Below are 24,129 nucleotides of genomic sequence, written 5' to 3'. Positions count from 1 at the left end.
CGGTAAGGAGCTATTATTTGCACCACTCAGTCGAGTTTATGCCAACTAACTTTCGGAGTGCTACTTACTACTGGGCATAACGCTGGCCGGAATGGTCCCCTTTCTATGCCGACAGTTCCACCCACTGATCTGCACGAATTATTATCCACGCTAGTTAGTCGTTTGCACTAATTATGTACAGGAGGGATGGGCCCCCCCGTGGTTATTCTCACCCACGGCTTGCACTCATTATTTGCACGAACGCACGGACTCGTTTCACTTTATTACCGTGGGGTAACACGAGGCAGCCCCGAGGGAACCGTCCACCTGCTGTGATAGGAGGCCGCACGAGGAGCGGAGTTGTAAGGGGGAACTCCTAGAGTTAGCGACCTGCACCTATTATAATTGCGCCCACCCCTCGCGCGAACGGAGCGCGCCCACCCCTCGCGCGAACGGAGCGCGCCCACCCCTCGCGCGAACGGAGGCGCGCCCGCCCCTCGCGCGAACGGAGCCGCGCCCGCCCCTCGCGCGAACGGAGCGCGCCCACCCCTCGCGCGAACTTAGCGCGCCCACCCCTCGCGCGAACGGAGCGCGCCCACCCCTCGCGCGAACTTAGCGCGCCCACCCCTCGCGCGAACGGAGCGCGCGCCCACCCCTCGCGCGAACGGAGCGCGCCCACCCCTCGCGCGAACGGAGCCGCGCCCCTCCCTCGCGCGAACGGAGCGCGCCAATCCCTCGCGCAAACTTAGCGCGCCCACCCCTCGCGCGAACGGAGCCGCGCCCCTCCCTCGCGCGAACGGAGCGCGCCAATCCCTCGCGCAAACTTAGCGCGCCCACCCCTCGCGCGAACGGAGCGCGCCCACCCCTCGCGCAAACTTAACGCGCCCACCCCTCGCGCAAACGGAGCGCGCCCACCCCTCGCGCAAACGGAGCGCGCCCACCCCTCGTGCGAACGGAGCCGCGCCCACCCCTCGCGCAAACTTAACGCGCCCACCCCTCGCGCGAACGGAGCGCGCCCGCCCCTCGTGCGAACTTAGCGCGCCCCTCCCTCGCGCGAACGGAGCGCGCCCACCCCTCGCGCGAACTTAGCGCGCCCACCCCTCGCGCGAACGGAGGCGCGCCAATCCCTCGCGCAAACTTAGCGCGCCCACCCCTCGCGCGAACGGAGCGAGCCCCTCCCTCGCGCAAACTTAGCGCGCCCACCCCTCGCGCGAACGGAGCGCGCCAATCCCTCGCGCAAACTTAGCGCGCCCACCCCTCGCGCGAACGGAGCGCGCCCACCCCTCGCGCGAACGGAGCGCGCCCACCCCTCGCGCGAACGGAGCGCGCCCACCCCTCGCGCGAACTTAGCGCGCCCACCCCTCGCGCGAACTTAGCGCGCCCACCCCTCGCGCGAACGGAGGCGCGCCAATCCCTCGCGCAAACTTAGCGCGCCCACCCCTCGCGCGAACGGAGCGAGCCCCTCCCTCGCGCAAACTTAGCGCGCCCACCCCTCGCGCGAACGGAGGCGCGCCAATCCCTCGCGCAAACTTAGCGCGCCCACCCCTCGCGCGAACGGAGCGCGCCCACCCCTCGCGCAAACTTAACGCGCCCACCCCTCGCGCGAACGGAGCGCGCCCACCCCTCTCGCGAACTTAGCGCGCCCCTCCCTCGCGCGAACTTAGCGCGCCCCTCCCTCGCGCGAACGGAGCGCGCCCGCCCCTCGCGCGAACGGAGCGCGCCCGCCCCTCGCGCGAACTTAGCGCGCCCACCCCTCGCGCCAACGGAGCGCGCCCACCCCTCGCGCCAACGGAGCGCGCCCCTCCCTCGCGCCAACGGAGCGCGCCCCTCCCTCGCGCGAACTTAGCGCGCCCCTCCCTCGCGCCAACGGAGCGCGCCCCTCCCTCGCGCGAACGGAGCGCGCCCCTCCCTCGCGCGAACGGAGCGCGCCCGCCCCTCGCGCGAACGCAGCGCGCCCGCCCCTCGCGCGAACGGAGCGCGCCCGCCCCTCGCGCGAACGGAGCGCGCCCGCCCCTCGCGCGAACTTAGCGCGCCCCTCCCTCGCGCCAACGGAGCGCGCCCCTCCCTCGCGCGAACGGAGCGCGCCCCTCCCTCGCGCCAACGGAGCGCGCCCACCCCTCGCGCCAACGGAGCGCGCCCACCCCTCGCGCGAACTTAGCGCGCCCCTCCCTCGCGCGAACGGAGCGCGCCCGCCCCTCGCGCGAACTTAGCGCGCCCCTCCCTCGCGCCAACGGAGCGCGCCCCTCCCTCGCGCGAACGGAGCGCGCCCCTCCCTCGCGCCAACGGAGCGCGCCCACCCCTCGCGCCAACGGAGCGCGCCCCTCCCTCGCGCGAACTTAGCGCGCCCCTCCCTCGCGCGAACGGAGCCGCGCCCACCCCTCGCGCAAACTTAACGCGCCCGCCCCTCGCGCGAACGGAGCGCGCCCGCCCCTCGCGCGAACGGAGCCGCGCCCACCCCTCGCGCCAACGGAGCCGCGCCCACCCCTCGCGCGAACGGAGCGCGCCCACCCTTAGTGCTCACACGACTCCCTGCACAAGCAGCTTCATTGCCCCACTTTGCACTAGATGTTTCTTCGCACGAATTATACTTGCACCCGTGACCCCCCCCCCCAGTGAATTGCCCCAGGATCGCCGCACCAAGCGCTTGCGCTAATTAAAACGGCCCCAGGCCTTGGCCCTGCTGAGCGAGCGGCTGCTCATTGGCGCTCCTTCCCCCAGGCATGCTCATTGGGGCCAATCGCTTCTCGCCATTGCGCCACGCCCCCCCCCCGTAACCCGGGCAACAGCGGCAAGGCGAGGGAAGCATTTCGGCCGCGCTGCCGTCAAGCAAAAGCGCCTGGCTCTGCGGAGCGCGACAGTGTCGTAAACCAACCCCAATGCCTCGCCTCCCCTCCAAGCGGGAGAGGCGAGGCGCGGTCGGGGCCTGTTCCCGGAGGGCCACTCGTGACAGACGCTGCGGCGCCGCCGTCACACGTGGCTGAGGCGAAGCCGCCCCTGTTCTTTTTGTAGCTGCCACGCTGCCGTAAAGCAGTCGACAGCGCGGCCGTAAAGCGATCCCTCCCGCGTGTCGCAAAAGTTGGCCTGTGCGGGGGGGGGGCGCGTTCCGCGGTGCCGTAAAGCGCGGCCGCCCTGAGAGCGCCATGAACCTCCCAAGAGCGGAGGTCGCGCTTACGTTGCGGTGCAGCGCGTCGCGACGCTGCCGTAAAGCGAGGTCGTCGTGGGAGGAAACGTTTGACGCCCCCCATAAAGCGCGCCGGCGGCGCCGTAAAGCGCGCCGGCGGCGTCGCGCGCCTGCCGTAAAGCACAGCGGCGCGATGCGCGAGGAGCGGCAACGGCCGCGGAACAGAGGCGTCGCGACGCTGCCGTCAAGCGCGGCGAGGGCCGTCTGACCGAGGCGTCGCGACGCTGCCGTCAAGCGCGGCGGCGCGTCCTCGCAGCCGGCCCGGGCGCGGGGCGGGATGTCGGGCCCGGGCGGGGAGCTGCACCCGCGCACGGGGAAGCTGGTGACGCTCTCGCAGGGGGGCCGCAGCGCCGCGCGCTCCCAGCCGGGCCAGGAGTTCAACCACGGGCTGGTGCTGAGCCGCGAGCCGCTGCGGCCCGGCCGCGTCTTCGCCGTGCGCATCGACCGCAAGGTGCGGAGCGCCGAGCGCCTCGAGCGGGGCCGGGGGGGGGAGCGCCGAGCGCCTCGAGCGGGGCCGGGGGGGGGGGAGCGCCGAGCGCCTCGAGCGGGGCCGGGGGGGGGGAGCGCCGAGCGCCTCGAGCGGGGCCCGGGGTCGGGGGGGGAGCGCCGAGCGCCTCGAGCGGGGGCCGGGGGGGGGGAGCGCCGAGCGCCTCGAGCGGGGCCGGGGGGGGGGGGAGCGCCGAGCGCCTCGAGCGGGGCCGGGGGGGGGGAGCGCCGAGCGCCTCGAGCGGGGCCGGGGGGGGGGGGGGGGGGAGCGCCGAGCGCCTCGAGCGGGGCCGGGGGGGAGCGCCGAGCGCCTCGAGCGGGGCCGGGGGGGGGGAGCGCCGAGCGCCTCGAGCGGGGCCGGGGGGGGGGGGAGCGCCGAGCGCCTCGAGCGGGGCCGGGGGGGGGGGAGCGCCGAGCGCCTCGAGCGGGGCCGGGGGGGGGGGGGAGCGCCGAGCGCCTCGAGCGGGGCCGGGGGGGGGGGGAGCGCCGAGCGCCTCGAGCGGGGCCCGGGGTCGGGGGGGGGGAGCGCCTCGAGCGGGGCCCGGGGTCGGGGGGGGGGAGCGCCTCGAGCGGGGCCCGGGGTCGGGGGGGGGGAGCGCCTCGAGCGGGGCCCGGGGTCGGGGGGGGGGAGCGCCTCGAGCGGGGCCCGGGGTCGGGGGGGGGGGGGAGCGCCTCGAGCGGGGCCCGGGGTCGGGGGGGGGAGCGCCGAGCGCCTCGAGCGGGGCCCGGGGTCGGGGGGGGGGGAGCGCCGAGCGCCTCGAGCGGGGGCCCGGGGTCGGGGGGGGGGAGCGCCGAGCGCCTCGAGCGGGGCCCGGGGTCGGGGGGGGGAGCGCCGAGCGCCTCGAGCGGGGCCCGGGGTCGGGGGGGGGAGCGCCGAGCGCCTCGAGCGGGGCCCGGGGTCGGGGGGCGGAGCGCCGAGCGCCTCGAGCGGGGCCCGGGGTCGGGGGGTGGGGGTTGGGAGCGCCGAGCGCCTCGAGCGGGGCCCGGGGGGGGGAGCGCCGAGCGCCTCGAGCGGGGCCCGGGGGGGGAGCGCCGAGCGCCTCGAGCGGGGCCTGGGGTCGGGGGGGGGGTTGGGAGCGCCGAGCGCCTCGAGCGGGGCCCGGGGCGGGGGAGCGCCGAGCGCCTCGAGCGGGGCCCGGGGGGGGGAGCGCCGAGCGCCTCGAGCGGGGCCCGGGGGGGGGGAGCGCCGAGCGCCTCGAGCGGGGCCCGGGGGGGGGAGCGCCGAGCGCCTCGAGCGGGGCCCGGGGGGGGGGAGCGCCGAGCGCCTCGAGCGGGGCCCGGGGGGGGGGGAGCGCCGAGCGCCTCGAGCGGGGCCCGGGGGGGGGGGAGCGCCGAGCGCCTCGAGCGGGGCCCGGGGGGGGGGGAGCGCCGAGCGCCTCGAGCGGGGCCCGGGGGGGGGGAGCGCCGAGCGCCTCGAGCGGGGCCCGGGGGGGGGGGAGCGCCGAGCGCCTCGAGCGGGGCCTGGGGTCGGGGGGGCGGGGTTGGGAGCGCCGAGCGCCTCGAGCGGGGCCCGGGGGGGGGAGCGCCGAGCGCCTCGAGCGGGGCCCGGGGGGGGGAGCGCCGAGCGCCTCGAGCGGGGCCCGGGGGGGGGGAGCGCCGAGCGCCTCGAGCGGGGCCCGGGGGGGGGAGCGCCGAGCGCCTCGAGCGGGGCCCGGGGGGGGGAGCGCCGAGCGCCTCGAGCGGGGCCCGGGGGGGGGAGCGCCGAGCGCCTCGAGCGGGGCCCGGCGGGGGGAGCGCCGAGCGCCTCGAGCAGGGCCCGGGGGGGGGGAGCGCCGAGCGCCTCGAGCAGGGCCCGGGGGGCGGGGGGGGGAGCGCCGAGCGCCTCGAGCAGGGCCCGGGGGGCGGGGGGGGGGAGCGCCGAGCGCCTCGAGCAGGGCCCGGGGGGCGGGGGGGGGAGCGCCGAGCGCCTCGAGCAGGGCCCGGGGGGCGGGGGGGGGAGCGCCGAGCGCCTCGAGCAGGGCCCGGGGGGCGGGGGGGGGAGCGCCGAGCGCCTCGAGCAGGGCCCGGGGGGCGGGGGGGGAGCGCCGAGCGCCTCGAGCAGGGCCCGGGGGGGGAGCGCCTCGAGCAGGGCCCGGGGGTGGGAGCGCCAAGCGCCTCGAGTGGGGCCTGGGGTCGGGGGGGGGGGGTTGGGAGCGCCGAGCGCCTCGAGCGGGGCCGGGGGCCAGGGGGGGAGCACCGGGCGGGGGGGCTTTGGTGCCGGCCTTGGCTGCAAGGGGGGGCCCTGATGAGCCATGGAATGGGGGGGGCCTCTGGGGCCCGTCCTGGCTGCAAGGGGGACCCCCTCGGAAGAGCCAGAACCTGACTCCCCCATCTCTTTTCCCCTTCCCCCCCACCTCCCTTCCCCCCCAGGTGAACTCGTGGAGCGGCTCCATCGAGATCGGGGTGACGGCGCTGGACCCCGACCACCTGGACTTCCCCAGCAGCGCCACGGGGCTGAAGGGCGGCTCGTGGATCGTCTCGGGCTGCTCGGTGCTGCGGGACGGGCGCTCCATCCTCGAGGAGTACGGCCAGGACCTGGACCAGCTGGGCGAGGGCGACCGGGTGGGCATCCAGCGCACGGCCGACGGGGAGCTGCGCCTGTGGGTCAACGGGCAGGACTGCGGCGTGGCCGCCACCGGCATCCCGCCCCGCGTCTGGGCCGTGGTGGATCTCTACGGCAAGTGCACGCAGGTCACTGTCGTGCCCGGCGAGCCGGAAGAGGCCGAGGACAGCGCGGCAGGAGATGAAGGTAGAGATCCTGCTTCTCCCGCCGCCCGAGACTCTTCCTACTAACAAGCACTTCCCGGGGACACCTCGCTACCACATGCCCCGTGTGTGTCCGCGGCGGGTCGGCCCCCCGATTTCCACGGCCAAAGCAAATGCATCCTACGCCGGCCCCGCTGTGTCTCGCCCGGCTAGCGATAGGCACTCCCCGACCTCCCCCTCGGGGTGTCTGCGGGCCTCTTCAGTGTTCACTGAAACGACCCACCCTCGTTTGCTGGTCCCCCCTCACACCATCGCTCAACTCGCCATCCAACCTGTTGTCTTTACTTGTAAACGGCACCCGCCCCGTGCTGCTTGTCTTTTTCTGGGTTTTTTCTTGGCAGCGCCCCAGTCTCAATTAGCTGCTGTCTCCATATCCAAATAAATGTGTGCAAGACGACTCTGAGGCCGGACGCAGAGACAAGTGTCTGCTGTCTCCTGCCGGGCGTCTTAACTCCTGGATTCAAAGAACGTCATTTTCAGTATAGACGGAAAACTCCAATATCCCCCGCCCATACATCTTGCAAGGGTTAAGCTGACCAGCAAGTCTCTGGCTCTCGCATGCTGCCCTTTGGTGCATTGCCCTAGAGACATCAGACTTCGGGGATCCCTGCGAACCCCTCATGCCGTCAGCCAGCTGGTACCAACGTCACCACTGCTGTGGGCGGGGGGGGGGATCCAAATCTCCGGGGTGTGTTAATCTGTTGACAGGCTGAAGTGCAGGTTCTTGTCTGGCTCGTTTCCTGGGCACCGATTCCCGGGCTGCTGCCCCTCCTGGGCACCGATTCCCGGGCTGCTGCCCCTTCTCCGAGCCAGCGCTGAGCCTGGAGGCAGCCCAGGCATTTAAACGGGCCCCCACTGTACCCAGGGGTGTGAAGCTTCTGCTTTCCAGTTTACTCCTGGGGGAATTCTGCGCCAAGAAATAAAAGAATTCTGCGCACGATATTATAAAATTCTGCCAATTTGATTTGTCAAAATAACACTGCATAATGGCACCAATTTCAATTATTTTGGTAATTTATTTCCAAATACCCGTCGGTGAGTGTGGATGTAACAATACCAACACACTCACACATGTCCCCCAGGAGTAGAGAGTTAAAGAAACCTCTGTGACCACCCTGTTCCTGTGTCTCTGGTCCCTTTGGTTACCCAGAGCCCCAGCCTGTCCCTCTGCGTCCTCGGGGCCAGTCCCGCTGGCCTTCCTCAGCCTTTTTTCCCCATGTCCATGAGGGATTATCTCCCGCCAGGGTGCTGTGGGTCTGGAGTGAGGGGCATTGGCGGAGCTGGCGGGGGCCATGGCTGGGCTAGCAGGGGGTTGCGGGTTGGGATCGAGGGGTATAACACTGCAGGCCTGGCTTCACTTCTTTCTTGTGTTTGACTTCCTAGCCTTGGCCCTGGCCCTGCCCATAACCAGAGCCGCCCGGATAAATTCCCCAACAGCCTGGAGTCTGAGAACGGTGAGTGACCCTGACCAGCCCCGTCTACACCACTCATGGGGGGGGTGCAACATGATCTGGGCTCGGACCCCTAAGCTGGTGCCGCCTGGCCTACGCTGGTGGGAAACTTTGGCCCTGGGCTCCCAGTCACCTGCCCCATCTCCTAGCCTGGAGGGGGCGGGGCTTCCCCTTGTGGCTGACCCCGCCTCCTAGCCCTGGGGTGGGAAATCTGGGCCCTGAGGGCTTGACGGGGAGGAGCGGGAGAGACTGAGGCTCCTAAGTGTAAGCCTGTCCCATTCCTGGGTCTCCCCCCCCCCCCCCACGTCCATCTGTCCATTGGTTCCTGGTTTCCCTCTCCTCCCTCACGTCCATCTGTCTGTCCGTTACTGCCCCCCATCCCGCCTGTGTCTCCCTGATTTCTGTCCCTCCCCGCCACGTCTGCCTGTCTGTCCCTGATTCCTCTCCCTCCCACCTTCCCACATCTGTCCATCTATCACTGGTTCCTCCCACATATATCTGTCCATCCGTCCCTGGTTCTTGTCCCCATGCCCACCCCATCTGTCCGCGCCTGATTCCTGTTTCTCTCCCCCCACCCCGGAAAATCTCTCCCCCCACCCCACAGGCTTGTCCAGCATGGAGCTGTCGGAGGTGGTGAGCAACGCCATCCTGTCGGCCTACAACGGCAGCTTGCTGAGCGTCAGCCTGAGCAGCCCCCCGGCAGGTGAGGGGCCCCCGGGCGGGGGGGGCGGTGGTGCCGTCCCCCTCACCTCCAACGACGCCCTGCTCTTCCACGAGAAGTGCGGGACCCTCATCAAGCTCAGCAACAACAACAAGACGGCCGAGCGGCGCCGGCCCCTGGACGAGTTCAACAACGGCGTGGTCATGACCAACCGGCCGCTGCGGGACAACGAGATGTTTGAGGTGGGGGGCTGGGGCGGGGTGACAATGAGATGTTCGAGATGGGGGTGGGGATAGGGGCTCTGGTGGAACACGTGGGGCTGGGGCGGGGTCCTGGCCAGCCAGATACTGAGTGACGACAAGATGTTCGAGGTCTGAGGCCAGGAAAGAGGTCCTTGGGGGTCTGGGGCAACATGGGCGGGGGCTGTCCTGGTCAATCACACACTGAGGGCTGGGATGGGGTTCTTGCAGGCTGGGGGGGGGCTGCAGCGTGGTCATGATGAACCAGTTGCTGGACAACGAAATGTTCTAGGTCTGGGGTGGGATGGGGGTTGGGGGGTTTGGGATATAGGGGGGCTGGGGTAGGGGCATTGGTGGGGGAGCAAGATGTTTTGAGGTGTGGGGGGTATGTAAGAGGAATGGGGGGGTGCTGTTTGACAGATGTTGGAGGTGAGGATGGGGTCACACGCTGTTGGGGGGTGCTCTGGAGGGGAACACATGGGGGAGGGATGGGGCAGGAGGGCTTGTAGACAAAGTGTGTGTAGGAGGGTATGGAGGGGTGAGGCTGGGGGGTCAGGAGTGCCCAGGGGGTGAGTCTCGGAGAGGGGGCAAGGGCAGGGGCTAACCTTGTTGGGGGAGCCATGTCACGTGGCGGCATTATCCCAGGGGTTTGGGGCAGGAGGGGAGAGAGTTGGGGTGCAGCCAGAGGAGGAAAAATACGGCAGGGGGTGGGGGTCAGACGACTGGCTGGGGGAGGGGCGAATCCCCTGACCCCCACCCCTTTTGCCCCATAGATCCGCATCGACAAGCTGGTGGACAAGTGGTCAGGCTCCATCGAAATTGGGGTTACGACCCACAACCCCAACAGCCTGGAGTACCCCGCCACCATGACCAACCTGCGCTCCGGTACATGCCTCTGAGAGGCGTCCTGGCCTTCCCCCGGCTCCCGGGTTTTCTCCCTGGTTCTGGGAGGGGAGTGGGGGTCTATTGGTTAGAACAGGGTGGAGGCTGGGAGCCAGGACTCCTGGGTTCTATCCTTGTCTTGGGGGGTGGGTCCCTATTTCTGTTTTTTACCTCAGTTTCCCCCTCTGCAGCTCTTTTGATGGCTGAATTTGGGGGGAGGGAAGAAGGAGCTGAATAGGGGGCGCGGAGAAAGCCGGAAGTGGCCAGCTGGCTTCCCCTTGACATCAGCAGGATGGGGTGGGGGGGTGTCCCTGGGGGGCAGGTCCCCGCAGCTGATTGGCTGATGGGAGCCCCCCCCCCACCAGGCACGATCATGATGAGCGGCTGTGGGATCTTGACCAACGGCAAAGGGACACGCCGGGAATACTGCGAATTCAGCCTGGACGAGCTGCAGGTGAGAGGCTCCCCGAGACTGATCCCGCTGGCCCCCCAAACCTTCCTAGCTACCCCCCTGCTGATGAGCCCACAAAACCCCCATAGCCAACCCCCTGCAGGCGCCCCGAAACCCCATCGCCATCCATCTGTGGATGAGGGGGTCCCCATATTCCTGCACCCCTCATGTGTGAACCAGGCTCCTCCAAACCCCCCAGACCCAGCCCCTTGTATCCCCGCACTTCTCTCATACTCCAACCCCCCTGACCTGCTACAACCTCCTCTGTAGCCCCATAAGCCCCCCCTCCACCTCTGCCCTCACCTCTTCACTGGGTTCCCCGGCTGCAGCTCCCACTAACTGCCTCCCTCACCTTGTCCCCACAGGAGGGGGATCACATTGGCCTGACGCGGAAATCCAACAATGCCCTGCACTTCTACATCAACGGCATTGACCAAGGTATGGGGTGGAGCAGAGTGCCCAGCAGGGGGCGCTCTCTTCTCTGGCCAGCAGTGTTTACTCTGGTGCCGTTATAACCAGCCGCCCCACTCCAGAGGTAGCCGCATGGTGTGTGAGTCTCCCCTTCTTCCCCCCCAGGCGTGGCTACCACCCTGACCCCGCTGGTGGTGTACGGCGTGGTGGATCTCTACGGCATGGCAGTGAAGGTCACCATCGTCCACAATCACAACCACAGCGACCGGCTTCGGCGCAACAATGCCATCATGAGGGCACTGTCCCCGGATGTGGGGCGCCGTGCCCTGGAGGCCGGGGGGGTGGGCGAACCTGAGCCAGAGCGGCTGCTTTTCCACACCAACTGTGGCCAGAAGGCGGCCATCGTCAATGACGGGCGCACGGCCCTCCGCCCGCAGTGAGTGCCAACCTGCCCCCAGGGACCGCTGCCCCCGCCAGGGTCTGGGGCCCTCACGTATCCTGTATCACAGTGCTGGGCGAGGGGTCCCCGGGTCACCAGCCGCCCCACCCCGCATCAGAGGTGGCCGCACCTCGGCGCCGGGCGAGGGGTCCCCGGGTCACCAGCCGTCCCACCCCGCATCAGAGGGGGCCGTATAAACAGCCGCCCCACATCAGAGGTGGCCGTATCTCAGCGCTGGGCGAGGGATCCATGTGTAGCCAGCCACCCTGCCCCAGAGGTGGCCGCATCTTCGCGCAGGGGTCGGTGGTTCGTGTCTGAGCTATCCCATCTCTCTCCGCCAGTCCACGGTGTCGTCCTCAGCAACCGGGCCCTGCGCAACAACGAGGTCTTCCAGGTGCGGATCGATAAGATGGTGGACAAGTGGGCAGGCTCCATCGAGATCGGGGTGACCACGCACAACCCCACCTACCTGCAGCTGCCCTCCACCATGACCAACCTGCGCTCAGGTCAGGGCCCCGGCGCCCCATCCTCACCCCTTCTCTAGCAGGTGGCTAGCTTCCTTCGGGAGAGACCTGGCCCCCTAACTGCCCCCAAAGTGGCCCACCAGGGCTGGCAGATGTGTCCTGAGGTGGGTAGTTTCCCGGGTTAATTGCCAGCTGGGGGTGCTGGCAGGTGGTAGTTCCCAGGATAATTGGTGACTGGAGCTGGCAGCCATGCCCTGTGGCATGTAGTTCTCTGGATTAACTGCTGCCTAGAGAGCTGGTGGGTGCTCTGTATGCCAGGTAGTTCCCCGGGTTAACCTTTCCCTGGGTGGCCTGGTACCTGTGGCGGGTAGTTCTCTGGGTTAATTGCCGGCTGGGGGTGCTGGCAGCTGGTAGTTCCCAGGATAATTGGTGGCTGGCAGCAATGCCCTGTGGCGGGTAGTTCCCTGGGTTAACTGCTCCCTGGGCGGCCTGGTAGCTGAGTCCTGTGGCAAGTAGTTCCTTGGGTTAACCTCTCCCCGGTTGGGTAGTTCCCTGGGTTAATTGATGACTTGGGGGGGGCTAGCAGTCATGCCTCAGAGGTTGCTGACGGCACCCACGCAGTTGAGCTGGTCCCTGGGTCCTTCGCCAGCCTGCCTGCTGTGGCAGGCAGTTCCGCGGGTCAACGGCGAGCCGCGTGACTGGGCCGGGCGCCGCCAGTAATCTCCGGCCCCTCTTCCCCCCAGGCACCTGGATGATGACGGGCAACGGAGTCATGCACAACGGCACCACCATCCTGGATGAATACGGGCACAACCTGGACCGCCTCAAGGTGAGTTGGGGGAAGCAGGGGGGCAGCGTGCCCCAATCTGCCCCCAGGCAATGCCCTCACCTCCTCTGCTGTCCCCCCCCAATGCAGGCGGGCGACACAGTGGGCGTGGTCCGCAAGGAGGACGGGACTCTGCATTTCTTCGTCAACGGGGTGGCACAGGGGCCGGCTGCCTGGAATGTGCCACCCAACGTCTACGCCGTGGTGGATCTGTATGGGCAGGCGGCGCAGGCCACCATCCTCGACGACACGGGTGAGCTGGGAGGCCTGGTGTGGGGCTGGGGGATAGCCGCTGGGGGCGGCGGGGGGCAGTCGCGGGGTTGTGTCCTGCTTTCTGTGGGGGGCTGGGATATAGGTAGGGGGAACAGAGCTGTGTCTTGGTGCCGGGGGTTCCGCGGGGACTGGGGTATGTGTGTGTGGCTGGGGGGGGGGGGGGGAATCTTGGTGTCGGGGGATCCCAGGGGCTGGGATAGAATGGGGTGGGGGTGGGGGGGCTGGGATATAGCTGGGAGGGGAGGGAACAGGGCCATGTTTTGGTGCTGGGGGATCCTGGGGCCTGGGATGTAGTGGGGTGGGGGGCTGGGATATAGCTGGAGCGGGAGGGAACAGGGTCATGTTTTGGTGCCAGGGGATCCCAGGGGCTGGGATACAGTTGTGGGGTGGGGGGGAATGAGGTCATGTCTCAGCGCCGGGAGGGGGTCCTAGGGGCTGGGCTGTAGCAGGGGAGGAGCTGGGTCTTGGTGCCGGGGGATCCTGGGTGGGGAAGGGCTGGGATATGGCTGGGAGGGGGACGGAACAGGGCCATGTTTTGGTGCCAGGGGATCCCAGGAGGTGGGATATAGTCATGCGGGGTGGGCGGGAATGAGGCTGTTTCTCTGTGCCGGGGGGGTTACCAGGGCTGGGATAGAGCTGGGGGGGCCCCCTGTGCACCCCGGGAACACCCCGCCTCCCTCGCTTCCCCCCCCCCAGATCTCCTCCCGCTGCCCGACGACCTGTCGGAGGGCAACAACCAGCTGTCGCCCAGCAGCCCCTCGTCCGTGGCCTCGGTGAGCGACCTGCGCTTCCACCAGCTGCACGGCACCAACGCGGTGATCACCAACGGCGGGCGCACGGCCCTGCGCCAGAACTGCCGTAGCGAGTTCAACGACGCCATCGTCATCTCCAACCGGTCGGTGTGTGTGGAAGAGATGGGCGCTGTCCCCCCGCTTCCCTGCCCGCCTCCCAGCGCGCCCCCTGCCTGCCCTCTCCGCTCTGCCCCGAAGCCTCCTCTCGGCCCCGAGCCGTATCCGCGCCCCGGGGCACCGGCGCCAGGCTTCATCGCTCTCCCCTCTCCCCGCGCAGGGCCCTCCGGGACGGCGAACTCTTTGAGATCGTCATTCAGAAGATGGTGGATCGCTGGTCCGGTTCTATAGAGGCAGGTGAGAGACGGGGAAGGGGAAATGGGCGGGGGGTTGTCCCTGTGCCCCACGGCCCCACTTCCCTGGCTTAATTTCCCTCCCACCCATATAGAGCCACTAGGGGTCGGTGGTCTGTTTCATTTCCTGTCCCATCTCAGCACGGGGCGAGGGGTCCCCGTGTAACCAGCCGCCCTGCCCCAGAGGTGGCCGCATCTCAGCGCTGGGCGAGGGGTCCCTGGATAACCAGCCGCCCCGCCCCAGAGGTGGCTGCATCTCAGCACCGGGCGAATCACATTCAGACCTGGCGAGACAGGAGCTCGGAGCGAGTGGGGTCCTGCGGGGGGCAGCCCTGGGTTCGGCACTCATCTTTAGTTTCGTGACTCACCTGGGTGACGGAGTGGTGAGTATATTTACCGAACTTGTGGCTACCCCGAGCTGGGAGGAGTCGCCAGCGCTTTCGGGGGCCGGATCAGAAGTCGAACCGACTGCGCCAAATTGGTCTGACCTCCCTGAGTTGAAACTCCGTGAAGACCAGCGCCCCGTACCCCACTTAGGAAGGGAAAACCAACTGGGGGGCTAACCGGCCGGGGGCTCGGACGGGAGGGGGACGCGCGGGAGATAGCGGGGCTGGGCGAGCGTGGGGCGGGGCGGCCTCGCCGGATCCCTTCCAGCCCCTCACGGCTCGGATTCCCTCCGGCAGGGGTCACGGCCATCCGGCCTGAAGACTTGGAGTTCCCCAACACCATGACGGACATCGACTACGACACCTGGATGCTCAGGTGAGTGTGGGGGGAGGTGTGGGCTGGGGGGGCGGTGGGCTCGGGTGCATTTCCTGGCTCTCAGCCACTGGGGAGGCAGGGCCATGCCTTGGGGCAGGGGGCTGGGATATGGGGCTGGAGCTTGGGTTCCTGGGGGCTGGGATATAGCGAGGGGGGGAGATGGGGCTGGGATACATGGGGGCGTGGCTTGGGTTCCTGGGGGTGTGTGTGTCCATGGCTGTGTTCCTGCGGGGCTGGGATATAGCGAGGGGGGGAGATGGGACTGTGGCTTGCGTTTCTGGGGGGATGGGATACGGGGGGGGGGGGTGTCCGTGGCTGGGTTCCCGGGGAGCTGGGATATAGCGAGGGGGGGAGATGGGGCTGCGGCTTGGGGGGCTGGGATACATGGGGGCGTGGCTTGGGTTCCTGGGGGGCTGGGATATAGCGAGGGGGGGAGATGGGACTGTGGCTTGCGTTTCTGGGGGGATGGGATACGGGGTGGGGGGGGTGTCCGTGGCTGGGTTCCCGGGGAGCTGGGATATAGCGAGGGGGGGAGATGGGGCTGCGGCTTGGGGGGCTGGGATACACGGGGGGCGTGGCTTGGGTTCCTGGGGGGCTGGGGTACGGGGTGGGGGTGTGGCTTATGTTCTGGTATACAGTACACGGGGTGCTGTGGCTCAGGTTCCTGGGGGCTGGGATATAGTGGGGCGGGGCTGTCAGGGCTGTTGCTCAGGCTCCTGGGAGGGGATGGGACCGTGTCTTTCTGACGCCCCCCCGCCACCTCCACCCCCCCCCCAGTGGCACGGCCATCATGCAGGACGGCAACACCATGCGCAACAACTATGGCTGCGACCTGGACTCGCTGACCACCGGCTCCCGCATCGGCATGATGCGCACGGCCAAGGGAGACCTGCACTACTTCATCAACGGCGTGGACCAGGGCGTGGCCTGCTCCGGCCTCCCCCCTGCCAAGGGTGAGCCCCCCCCCAGCCCTGGGCCCGTTGGTCTGATCCAGCCCGGCTTGTCCACCCCCCCCCCCCACGGACGGGCCCAGTGGTCTGATCTGGTGGGGGGAAATGTACTGGATTGGATGGGCCCATTGGTCTGATCTGTGGTTATAACAGGCTGATCGACCCATTGGTCGGGGCAGGGGTGGGGAGGTGGCTGGATGGACCCATTGGGCTCATGCGGGGGGGGTGGAAATACAGCAGACTGGATGGATCCATTGGGCTGGTCGGGGCAGGGGGGGAATAGCCTAGCTGTGTGGTGTGGCATCTGCTGCCAGGTTAACCCTCTGCTCCCCTCCCCCCGGTGGCGCGGCACAGAGGTGTACGCCGTGGTGGATCTGTACGGCCAGTGCGTCCAGGTGTCCATCACCAGCGCCACGGGCCCCATGGACAACAGCCTGTCGACCAGCAACGTCACCGAGAAATCCTTCCCCATCCACTCGCCAGGTGAGAGCCCCGGCCCGGCCCAGAGGCGGCTGCATCTCTGTGCTGAGTTCAGGGGCCCCTCTGCGGAGAGCAGCCCCACCCGGCCTGCCAGGGGAGAGCGCCCCCTGGTGAGCCCTGCAGCACTGCGCCACCTGGCATCCCGCCAGCCGTTGATGGCCCCATCTCTCCTCCCTTCCCCCCAGTGCCGGGCGTGGCTCACCGCTTCCACAGCAGCTGCGGGAAGAACGTGGCCTTCCAGGACGACGGGTGCCGGGCCATGCGTGTGGCCGGCTACTGCCACGGGATCGTCTTCAGCATGAAGGAGCTGAAGGCTGACGAGGTCTTTGAGGTGAGTTTTCCCCGCCCCTCCGGGGTTGGGGTATCTGCTGCCCCCTGCTGGGGGGATGGGACTCTCACCAGCCCCTCCAGAGTGGGAGAAGCCCAGCCCCTGCTAGATTGCTTCCCCCGTCGCCAAGGGGGGTGAGTCTGGGCCCAGGTGGCTCCCGGTGCCTTCCTCCTGGGGTCTGTAGGGGAAGCTGTGCCCCAGCCTGGATCTGGGGTGAGGGCTACACTCATGATCCTGCCCCCTAGTGCTCCGTGACCTCTGACCCTTGGAGCAGATCCTGCCCTCCGTTGCTCGGTGACCTCTGACCCTTGAAGTCTGATTCTCCCTATTCAGTGACCTCTGACCCTTGGAGCCAGATTTCCTCCCCCATTGCTCGGTGATCTCTGACCCTTGGAGCCAGACCCCCCAGTGATCAGTGACCTCTGACCCTTGGGGCTGGGTTCCCTGTTGCTCGGTGACCTCTGACCTTTGGAGCCACACCTTCCCCCATTGCTCGGTCACCTCTGACCCTTGGGGCTATATTTCCCCCCCCCACCCCCCTCATCCGCAGGTGAAGATCGAGGAGCTGGACGAGAAGTGGTCGGGCTCCTTCCACGTGGGGCTGACCACGCTGCTGCCCTCCGAGGTGCCCTACGCGGCCACGGGGCTGCCGGCCTCCCTGCTGGAGCTGCACTCCAAGGCCACCTGGCTGGTGGCCGGCTCCGAGGTGCGGCGCAACGGCCAGCTGCAGAAACAGAACTACGGCTGCTCGCTGGAGAGGCTGGGGGTGAGTCGCGGGGGAGCTGTGGGGCTGGGCAGGCCGGTGGGAGGGATCGGAGGGGAAATGCAGGGCTCCAGAGGCCCATTGGTCCAGTGGGGGCAGGAGGAAGATGTGGGGCTGGAGAGGCCCAGTGATCTGGTGGGGTGGGGGGAGAAGGCAGGAGACATGGGGATTGTGGGGGCAGCGGTCTGGTCCTGGGAGGATGGGTGGTGGGGGGGGTGGTCCCAGCAGTCTGGTCCCCGGGTGGGGGGAGTGGCGGGGGACTGGAGGCACCCCAGCGGGTGGGGTGGGCATGGGGTGTGGGGATGGGGGGGGGGCGAGGGGATGGGCAGGGGGTGTGGGGTTGGGGGGTCCAGTACTCTGGCCAGTGGGGGTGGGCAGGGGGCGTGGAGTTCAGGGGCCCAGCGGTCTGGTCGGGGTTGCGGGGGCAGATGGACAGGGGTCTTGGAGATGTGTGGGGGCAGCGGTCTGGTCCGGGGTGTGGAGGGGAGTGATCAGGGGGCATGGGGCCAAAGGGGACCATGGGTCAGACCTGTGGGGCGGCCCCGTCGCTCTGACCCAGGCCCCCCTCCCGGCAGGTGGGGAACCGCGTGGGGGTGAAGCGCTGTGCGGACGACACCATGCACATCCTGGTGGACGGCGAGGACATGGGGCCGGCCACCACCGGCGTGGCCAAGGTAACTCCTCGGCCCTGGGGCTGGGACCCCCAACCGCCCGAAGGTGCTGGGGGGGCAGAGCCTACGTGAGCCCCGCTGGATGGAGCTCAAAGCTTTCTCCCTCCCTGACCTGCACCCCAGCAGCCAGCATCCCCCAAGGGGGCTGCCTTTTGGGGGGACGTGTGATGTCATGGGCATCGGTCCGCCACTTCCTGTCTGGAAAGGTTGTGATGTCATGGGTAGGGCCCGCCTCTTCCTATCTGGGAGCGGATGTGATGTTGTGAGGGGATAGGCCCCACCTTCTCCTATGTAGGAGGTGTTGTGATGTCATGGGGGAATATAATGTGATGTCATGGGAGGGTTAGGGTCCGCCTCTTCCTGTGACATCACATCATACATCCCCTCCCCAGACAAGAAGTTGCTGCCCCGTGAGCTCCTGGAGTGTCCCTCCCATCGCTTTCTCCTCCCCCCCGGCAGGACGGCTCTGCTCCTGCCGTGTCTGGTTCTGACACGGCATCGCCAGTTCCACCTGACTCGAGTGCGGGATAAACCCAACGGTCCCAGCCCCCACTCCCCTCTCAGAACGGGGGAGAGAACCCAGGAGCCCTGGCTCCCAGCCCCCCCGCTCTAACGGCCAGCCCCCCCCTCTCCCCGTGTCCTCAGAACGTCTATGTGGTGCTGGATCTGTACGGCCACGTCACCGCAGTCTCCATCGTCAGCTCCACGGTGCTGGAGGAGTCGGACGGCACCAAGCCGCCGTCTGTCGCCTCTGAGACGTACAGCGAGGAGGAGGAGGAGGAGGAGCCCACGCCTGTGAGTGCAGGGAGACGGGACATTCGCCCTTTTTCCTTGAGGGGGCGCCAGTCCTGCTCCAGCCTCAGGGTGGGAAGAATAGGAGATGCTGCCTGTCTCCTCTAGGGGGCACTGGCTCCCACCCGGCCCCAGGGCGGGGCCTGGCTGGCTCAGGGGGGCGGGGAATGGGGCATAGGGCCTGTCTCCTCTGGGGGCGCCGGCTCCCACCTGCCTGGCTGGCTCAAGGGGGCGGAGAATGGGGCACAGGGCCTGTCCCCTCTAGGGGGCGCTGGCTCCCATCCGGCCTATGGCAGGGACTGGGGGGCTCAGGGGGGCGGGAATGGGGCATAGGGCCTGTCCCTTCTAGGGGGCACCGGCTCCAGCTGGTGAGTGACTCTCCTCCCCTCGGCTGCAGTGTGAGAACGAGGCCCCCATGCCGCCGGCCGCCATGGAGTTCCTGGAGAACCACGGCAAGAACATTCTGCTGTCCAACGGCAACCTGACGGCCACCCGCGTGGCCAGCTACAACCAGGGCATCGTGGTCATCGCCCAGCCCCTGCCCCAGGGCCAGCTGTTCCAGGTGGGGCTCTGGCCCCGCTCCTTCCCCTCGCAGGAAGATGTGATGTCATGATGGGGAAGGGAGGAGGGCCTGCGACTTCCTGCTGGGGAGGAAGTGATGTTGTCATGACACGAGCGACTGTAGGGCCTGCTACTTCCTATCAGGGAGGATGTGATGTCATGACACGAGCGAATGTAGGGCCTGCTATTTGTCATGGGGGGGTGGGTGTAGGGCCTGCTACTTCCTGTCAGGGAGGAAGTGATGTTGTCATGACACGAGCGAATGTAGGGCCTGCTACTTCCTGTTGGGGAGGAAGTGATGTCGTCATGACACAAGCGAATGTAGGGCCTGCTACTTCCTGTCAGGGGAGGATGTGATGTCATGACATGAGTGAGTGTAGGGCCTGCTACTTCCTGTCGGGGAGGATGTGATGTCATGACACGAGAGAGTGTAGGGCCTGCTACTTCCTGTCGGGGAGGATGTGATGTCATGACACGAGAGAGTGTAGGGCCTGCTACTTCCTGTCGGGGAGGATGTGATGTCATGACACGAGAGAGTGTAGGGCCTGCTACTTCCTGTCAGGGAGGATGTGATGTCATGACACGAGAGAGTGTAGGGCCTGCTACTTCCTCTCGGGGAGGATGTGATGTCATGATGGGGGTGGGTGTAAGGCCTGCTAATTCCCGACGGGAGGATGTCGGTCCTGCTCGTGTCCGTCTAGGGTGTGTGTGATGTCGTGATGGGGGTGTGATATCATTAGGTGCCCTATGGGAGGTGGGTCCCGGTGGCTTCTGACATCACTTCCTCTCCAACGGCATCATGGGAACTCTCCCACTCTCCCCCCGCCTCCCCTTTCCAGGTTCAGATCGACTTCCTGAACCCCCAGTGGACGTCGTCCCTGTCCCTGGGTGTCATTGGCACCTCGCCCGAGCGCCTCAACTTCCCCGCCACGGCCTGCTCCCTCAAGCGCTCCGCCTGGCTCCTGCAGCGTGACTCCGTCTTCCACAACTCGCTCAAGGTGCGGACGGGCCCGGGGCCTGCCCTGCCCCCTCTAGGGGGCGCCGGCTCCCGGCGGGCTGGGGCGGGGAATGGGGCCGGGGGCCTTTCTGGAGCTCGCTGTGGTCTCTCCCTCCCCCCCCCCCCCCCCCCGCAGATCTGTGAGAACTACGGGCCCAATCTGGACACGTGCCCCGAGGGGACGGTGCTGGGACTCTTGGTGGACTCGAGCAGCTGCCTCCACGTCTACGTCAACGGGATGGACCAGGGGGTGGCCGCCCAGGACATCCCCACCCCCTGCTACGTGCTCGTCGACCTCTACGGGCAGTGCGAGCAGGTGAGCCCCACCCCCGGAGGGGGGAGAACCCAGCCCCCCTGCTCTAACCACTAGCCCCCCCACTCCCCTTCCAGAGCCGGGGAGAAAACCCAGGAGTCCTGGCTCCCAGCTCCCCCACTCTAACCCGCCAGCCCCCACTGCCCTCCCAGAGCCAGGGAGAGAACCCTGGCACCCAGCTCCCCCCAACCAGGGCATTTGTCCCCCCAGGTTACCATAGTAACGAACGACACCCCGGCGCTGGGAGGGGAGAGCGCGGACCCGCACGCCCAGGCAGACATGGAGAAGGCGGACATGGTGGATGGTGAGTGATGGAGTTGGGCTGCCCTCTGCTGGGCGGGGGGCCGGGATCTGCCCAGGTGAGGGGCTGGGGCTGTGCCCTCCCCTCTGAGCCTCTAGGGCGTGTGGGGCAGGGGCGGGCTGGCTATCCCCTCTTTCTCTGTTGCAGGCGTTAAGGAGAGTGTGTGCTGGACGCCCCCCGTGGACATGAACACCATGAAGACCTGCGAGTACCACGCCCTCTGCGCCCGCTTCAAGGATCTCCTCCTGCTGCCAGGTGAGCCGGGACCTGCCTCTCCGTGGGCATCGGGGTGGGGCGCCCTGCTCCTCGTTAACCCGCCCCGGATCGAGCCATGTGTGCGACCAAACGGGGCCGGCTGGTTTCAAACGCATGCTAGGGGGAGCTGGATGGTGAATGTTGTCATTAGGGTTCAGAGTTAACACCCCATGCATCAGGCTCGGGGTAGCTCTCCTGTGGAGGGGAAGGAAAAGGGGGGCGGGCTGCCTTCCCCCCCCCCCCCTCACCGCCCAACACCTGACTCGCGCGCCCCCCCCTTCCCTCCCAGATGACTACTTCGCGGAAGATCCTAAATTCAGCCTCTGCTACTGCGAGTCATGCCACAAGCTGCGGGGGGACGAGGCCTATTACAAGCGGGGGGAGCCCCCCCGGGACTACGCCTTGCCCTTCGGATGGTGCCGTTTCAACCTCAGGTACCCGTCTGGGCGGGAGGGGGCTCTGGGTCCCACCTGGGGGGCAGGGGGATCGGACTGGAAGGGGGAAGGCTGGGCTGGGAGGGGTCTGGAGTGGAGATGTGGGGCTTGGGGGCAGGTTCACGGCTCTGATACCCCCCGCCCCGGCAGGGTGAACCCCCAGCTGGAGGTGGCCAGCACCTGTAAGAAGTGGCACATGGCTTATCACGGCACAACTCTGAGATAGCGCGTGAGGATGCTGGACCAAGGGGAGTTGGGAGCAGGTAGGAGGAATCCGGTACCGAGCCCATCGCGCCCCGCCCAGAGCTGGGGAGCGAACCCAGGAGTCCTGGCTGCCAGACCCCCCTGCTGGACCCCACTCCCCTCCTAGAGCTGGGGAGAGCACCCAGGCATCCTGGCTCCCAGCCCACCCTGCTCTAACCATGAGTCTCCACTTCCTCTCCCAGAGCTGGGGAGCGAACCCAGGAGTCCTGGCTCCAAGCCCCCCTTGCAGGACCCCACTCCACTCCCCGAGGGTCACATGCATCAAACATGACCAGGCCTGATGCAGACTCCTCCGACCTGCGGAGGGGGGCGGTGTTTGTGGGGGGGACGGATCCAAACTTGCTGAGTGGCTGTCCCGTTCTCCCCCCCAGGCAGTGCGTCCATCCTGAGCTGCCGGCCTGCCAAGGCGGACCCCCAGGGCGGGGGCTACCATGAGCCCGAGAACAGCTCCCCGGATCGGGGGGCCGAGCCCCAACGTGTCCTGCTCTCGCCCACCCTGCGCTACGCCGGCCTGGAGGCCTTCGCCACCAAAGTGCAGTGAGTCCTGCCCGCCACCGGGGGGCGCCAGGGGGGCTGTGGGGGGAGAGCAGTGAGTCCCTGACCTCTCTCTCTCTCTCTCTCTCTCTCTCCCCACCCCCACAGATTCCGGGACCCCAAGTCTCAGCGGCAGCACGGGGCGCAGGTGGCCTTCCAGGTGTGCGTGCGCCCCGGTTCCTACAAGCCGGGCCCCCCGTCGGCTGGTGCCCCCGAGCCCCCGGACCCCCGCTTCAGCGCTGCCGAGCTCGAGTGGGTCACCAAGGAGAAAGGGGCTACTGTGCTCTACGGCCTGCTGGTGCGTGTGGAGTGACCCCCGCCCCCCCCCCGCGGCTGGCGGGGGGAGCTCTAACACCAACCCCCCCCCATGGACTACCACAGCTCCCCATGGCCTGGGGGAGGGGGAGCTCTGCAGTGCACATCTCTCCCCACCCCTCCTGCACACCTTGGACCAGCAGGGGGTGTCGGACGCAGGGGGGGGAGGCTTCCGGCTGTAAGACACCCCCCGGATTCCAGAGGAGGACTGTATTTCTGGGGGTCTCTTTGCACCACGTGCCCCCCCGTGCCCAGCAGGGGGCAGGGCGCTAGAAGAGGCTGCCTTTCTTTTGCGGGGGGGCTCCCTCCTCCTCTGGCAAAGCCTGGTGGGAGGGGGGGAGAATTTGGACAAGATACAAAGAGTCTGACACTGTTTTAAAGGTTGGGGGGGGAGACATCTGCTCCCCATACACACAGCTCCCTCTGGTGGCCAGAGCTGTATTTTGCACATAGAAAAAGCTAAGGATTTTGGGGGGGGCTCGTACAGCATGCTGGGAGATAGTGGGGGGGTGGCAAATTGATTGCACCATGAAGGACTTAATTTTTTTTTAAAGGGGGGGGATCTACCTCGATGGGGGAGGGACCCCCAAAAATAATCCAGTTGGGAGGGGTAGAGAAGACATGCCCCCCTTCCCCCCCCCCCCCCGCCCCGGCATGCTCTAATGGATTGCTGTGGGCAGGGGTGCCTCTCTGTGCCTGGGGGGGGGGGGGGTACCACTGCTTCCTCCAGAGCATATGGGCCCTTTGTTCTGGGGGGGGGCGGGGGCTGGCTCAGCTGTGCCCTTGGCTGGGATTTTTCCATTGAACATTTCGAGCGGGGGAGTGCTTGATTCAATTATTGCCGGGGGGAGCGGTTGGACTAGTCCAGGGGCAGTATGGGGGGGATTTGTTCTGTTACACACACACACACACCCCCCCCCCTTGTTCTTTGTTCCCTTGATTGGGGGGAGGTGATTCTCCTGGTATTGTGGAGGGGGTGCCCCAGCCCCTGATCTGGGGGGTGGTGTGTTGCATTCTAGCACTTACGAGGGTTACTAATCTGCCCCCTGCTTGGGCTGGGGGGGAATGTGTCAGCTAAGTGATCCTGCCCCCCCCCCCCCAGCTACCACTTTCCTCCACCCTGTTCCTTTTTCCCCCCCAGCCCTCTGTTCCTACCCCCAGTGTGCCAGTTCCCACCCCCCCACACATCAGCCCGTCTCTGTCTCTCCCCCACTCCCCTCCTTATTTATTACCTGTTGGTGTTGTTGAAATGTGAATTTTCCGGGGGGAGGTGGGGCAGGGGGGCAGGTTCAGCTCCCCTCCACCCCACCCCCCCCCGGCTGTTACTTTTTTTTTTAAGTTTTTATTTAAGCTGCTTTTCCATGTAAGGTTGGGGGGGGGGGGAGGCAGAGCTGTGTTGTGAGGTGGAGTTGAATGTGGGGTGTAGAGGGGGGTGTCCCTGGAGCCCCCCTACCCCGATTGATAAACCGCCATGCAACCACCTTGTCTGCGTCTGTGTCTGTGTGTCACCCCCAGCCCTGAGGGGGGGGGTTTCCTAGTGCAGAAATACCCCCCCCCGGTGATTCCTCCCCATAGGCCCATGCCCGATGTGGCTCCCTGCAGCCCTAGAGGTGATGCCCATGCACCCGATGTGGGGTTCCCAGGGTACCCCAGGAGGGGGGTTCTCCCCCCAGCTCTAGAAGGGGGGGGGGCACAGTCCTTCATAGCCATGCCCTAGATTCTTGGAGGGAGGTGAGCCCCCTGCCCTGCTGGGTTCCCAGGTGGGGGTGGGCCCTTTCTC

General features: G+C 67.7%; 1 protein-coding gene across 1 annotated transcript; it reads left to right on the top strand.

The window, feature by feature from the left end:
- The first annotated feature begins 3,276 nt into the window (after positions 1-3,276).
- On the top strand, positions 3,277-23,830 carry NEURL4 (neuralized E3 ubiquitin protein ligase 4). The gene is given in 29 exon segments (XM_073326792.1): positions 3,277-3,611; positions 5,996-6,441; positions 7,775-7,845; positions 8,447-8,745; positions 9,516-9,627; positions 9,990-10,078; positions 10,441-10,513; positions 10,652-10,936; positions 11,267-11,431; positions 12,133-12,218; positions 12,306-12,468; positions 13,185-13,383; positions 13,557-13,633; positions 14,313-14,391; positions 15,169-15,344; positions 15,696-15,824; positions 16,007-16,152; positions 16,700-16,915; positions 17,488-17,586; positions 18,229-18,378; positions 18,773-18,937; positions 19,776-19,934; positions 20,070-20,249; positions 20,457-20,550; positions 20,695-20,802; positions 21,092-21,236; positions 21,387-21,499; positions 21,872-22,037; positions 22,143-23,830. Coding segments are annotated over 29 exon segments (4,569 nt in total). The 5' UTR covers positions 3,277-3,437; the 3' UTR covers positions 22,348-23,830.
- The last annotated feature ends 299 nt before the right edge of the window (positions 23,831-24,129 follow it).

Source organism: Lepidochelys kempii, chromosome 28, assembly GCF_965140265.1.
Source record: "Lepidochelys kempii isolate rLepKem1 chromosome 28, rLepKem1.hap2, whole genome shotgun sequence".
Classification (NCBI taxonomy): Eukaryota; Metazoa; Chordata; order Testudines; family Cheloniidae; genus Lepidochelys; species Lepidochelys kempii.
The sequence above is the reverse complement of the archived record's forward strand: the minus strand, read 5'-3'. Positions and strand labels throughout refer to the sequence as shown.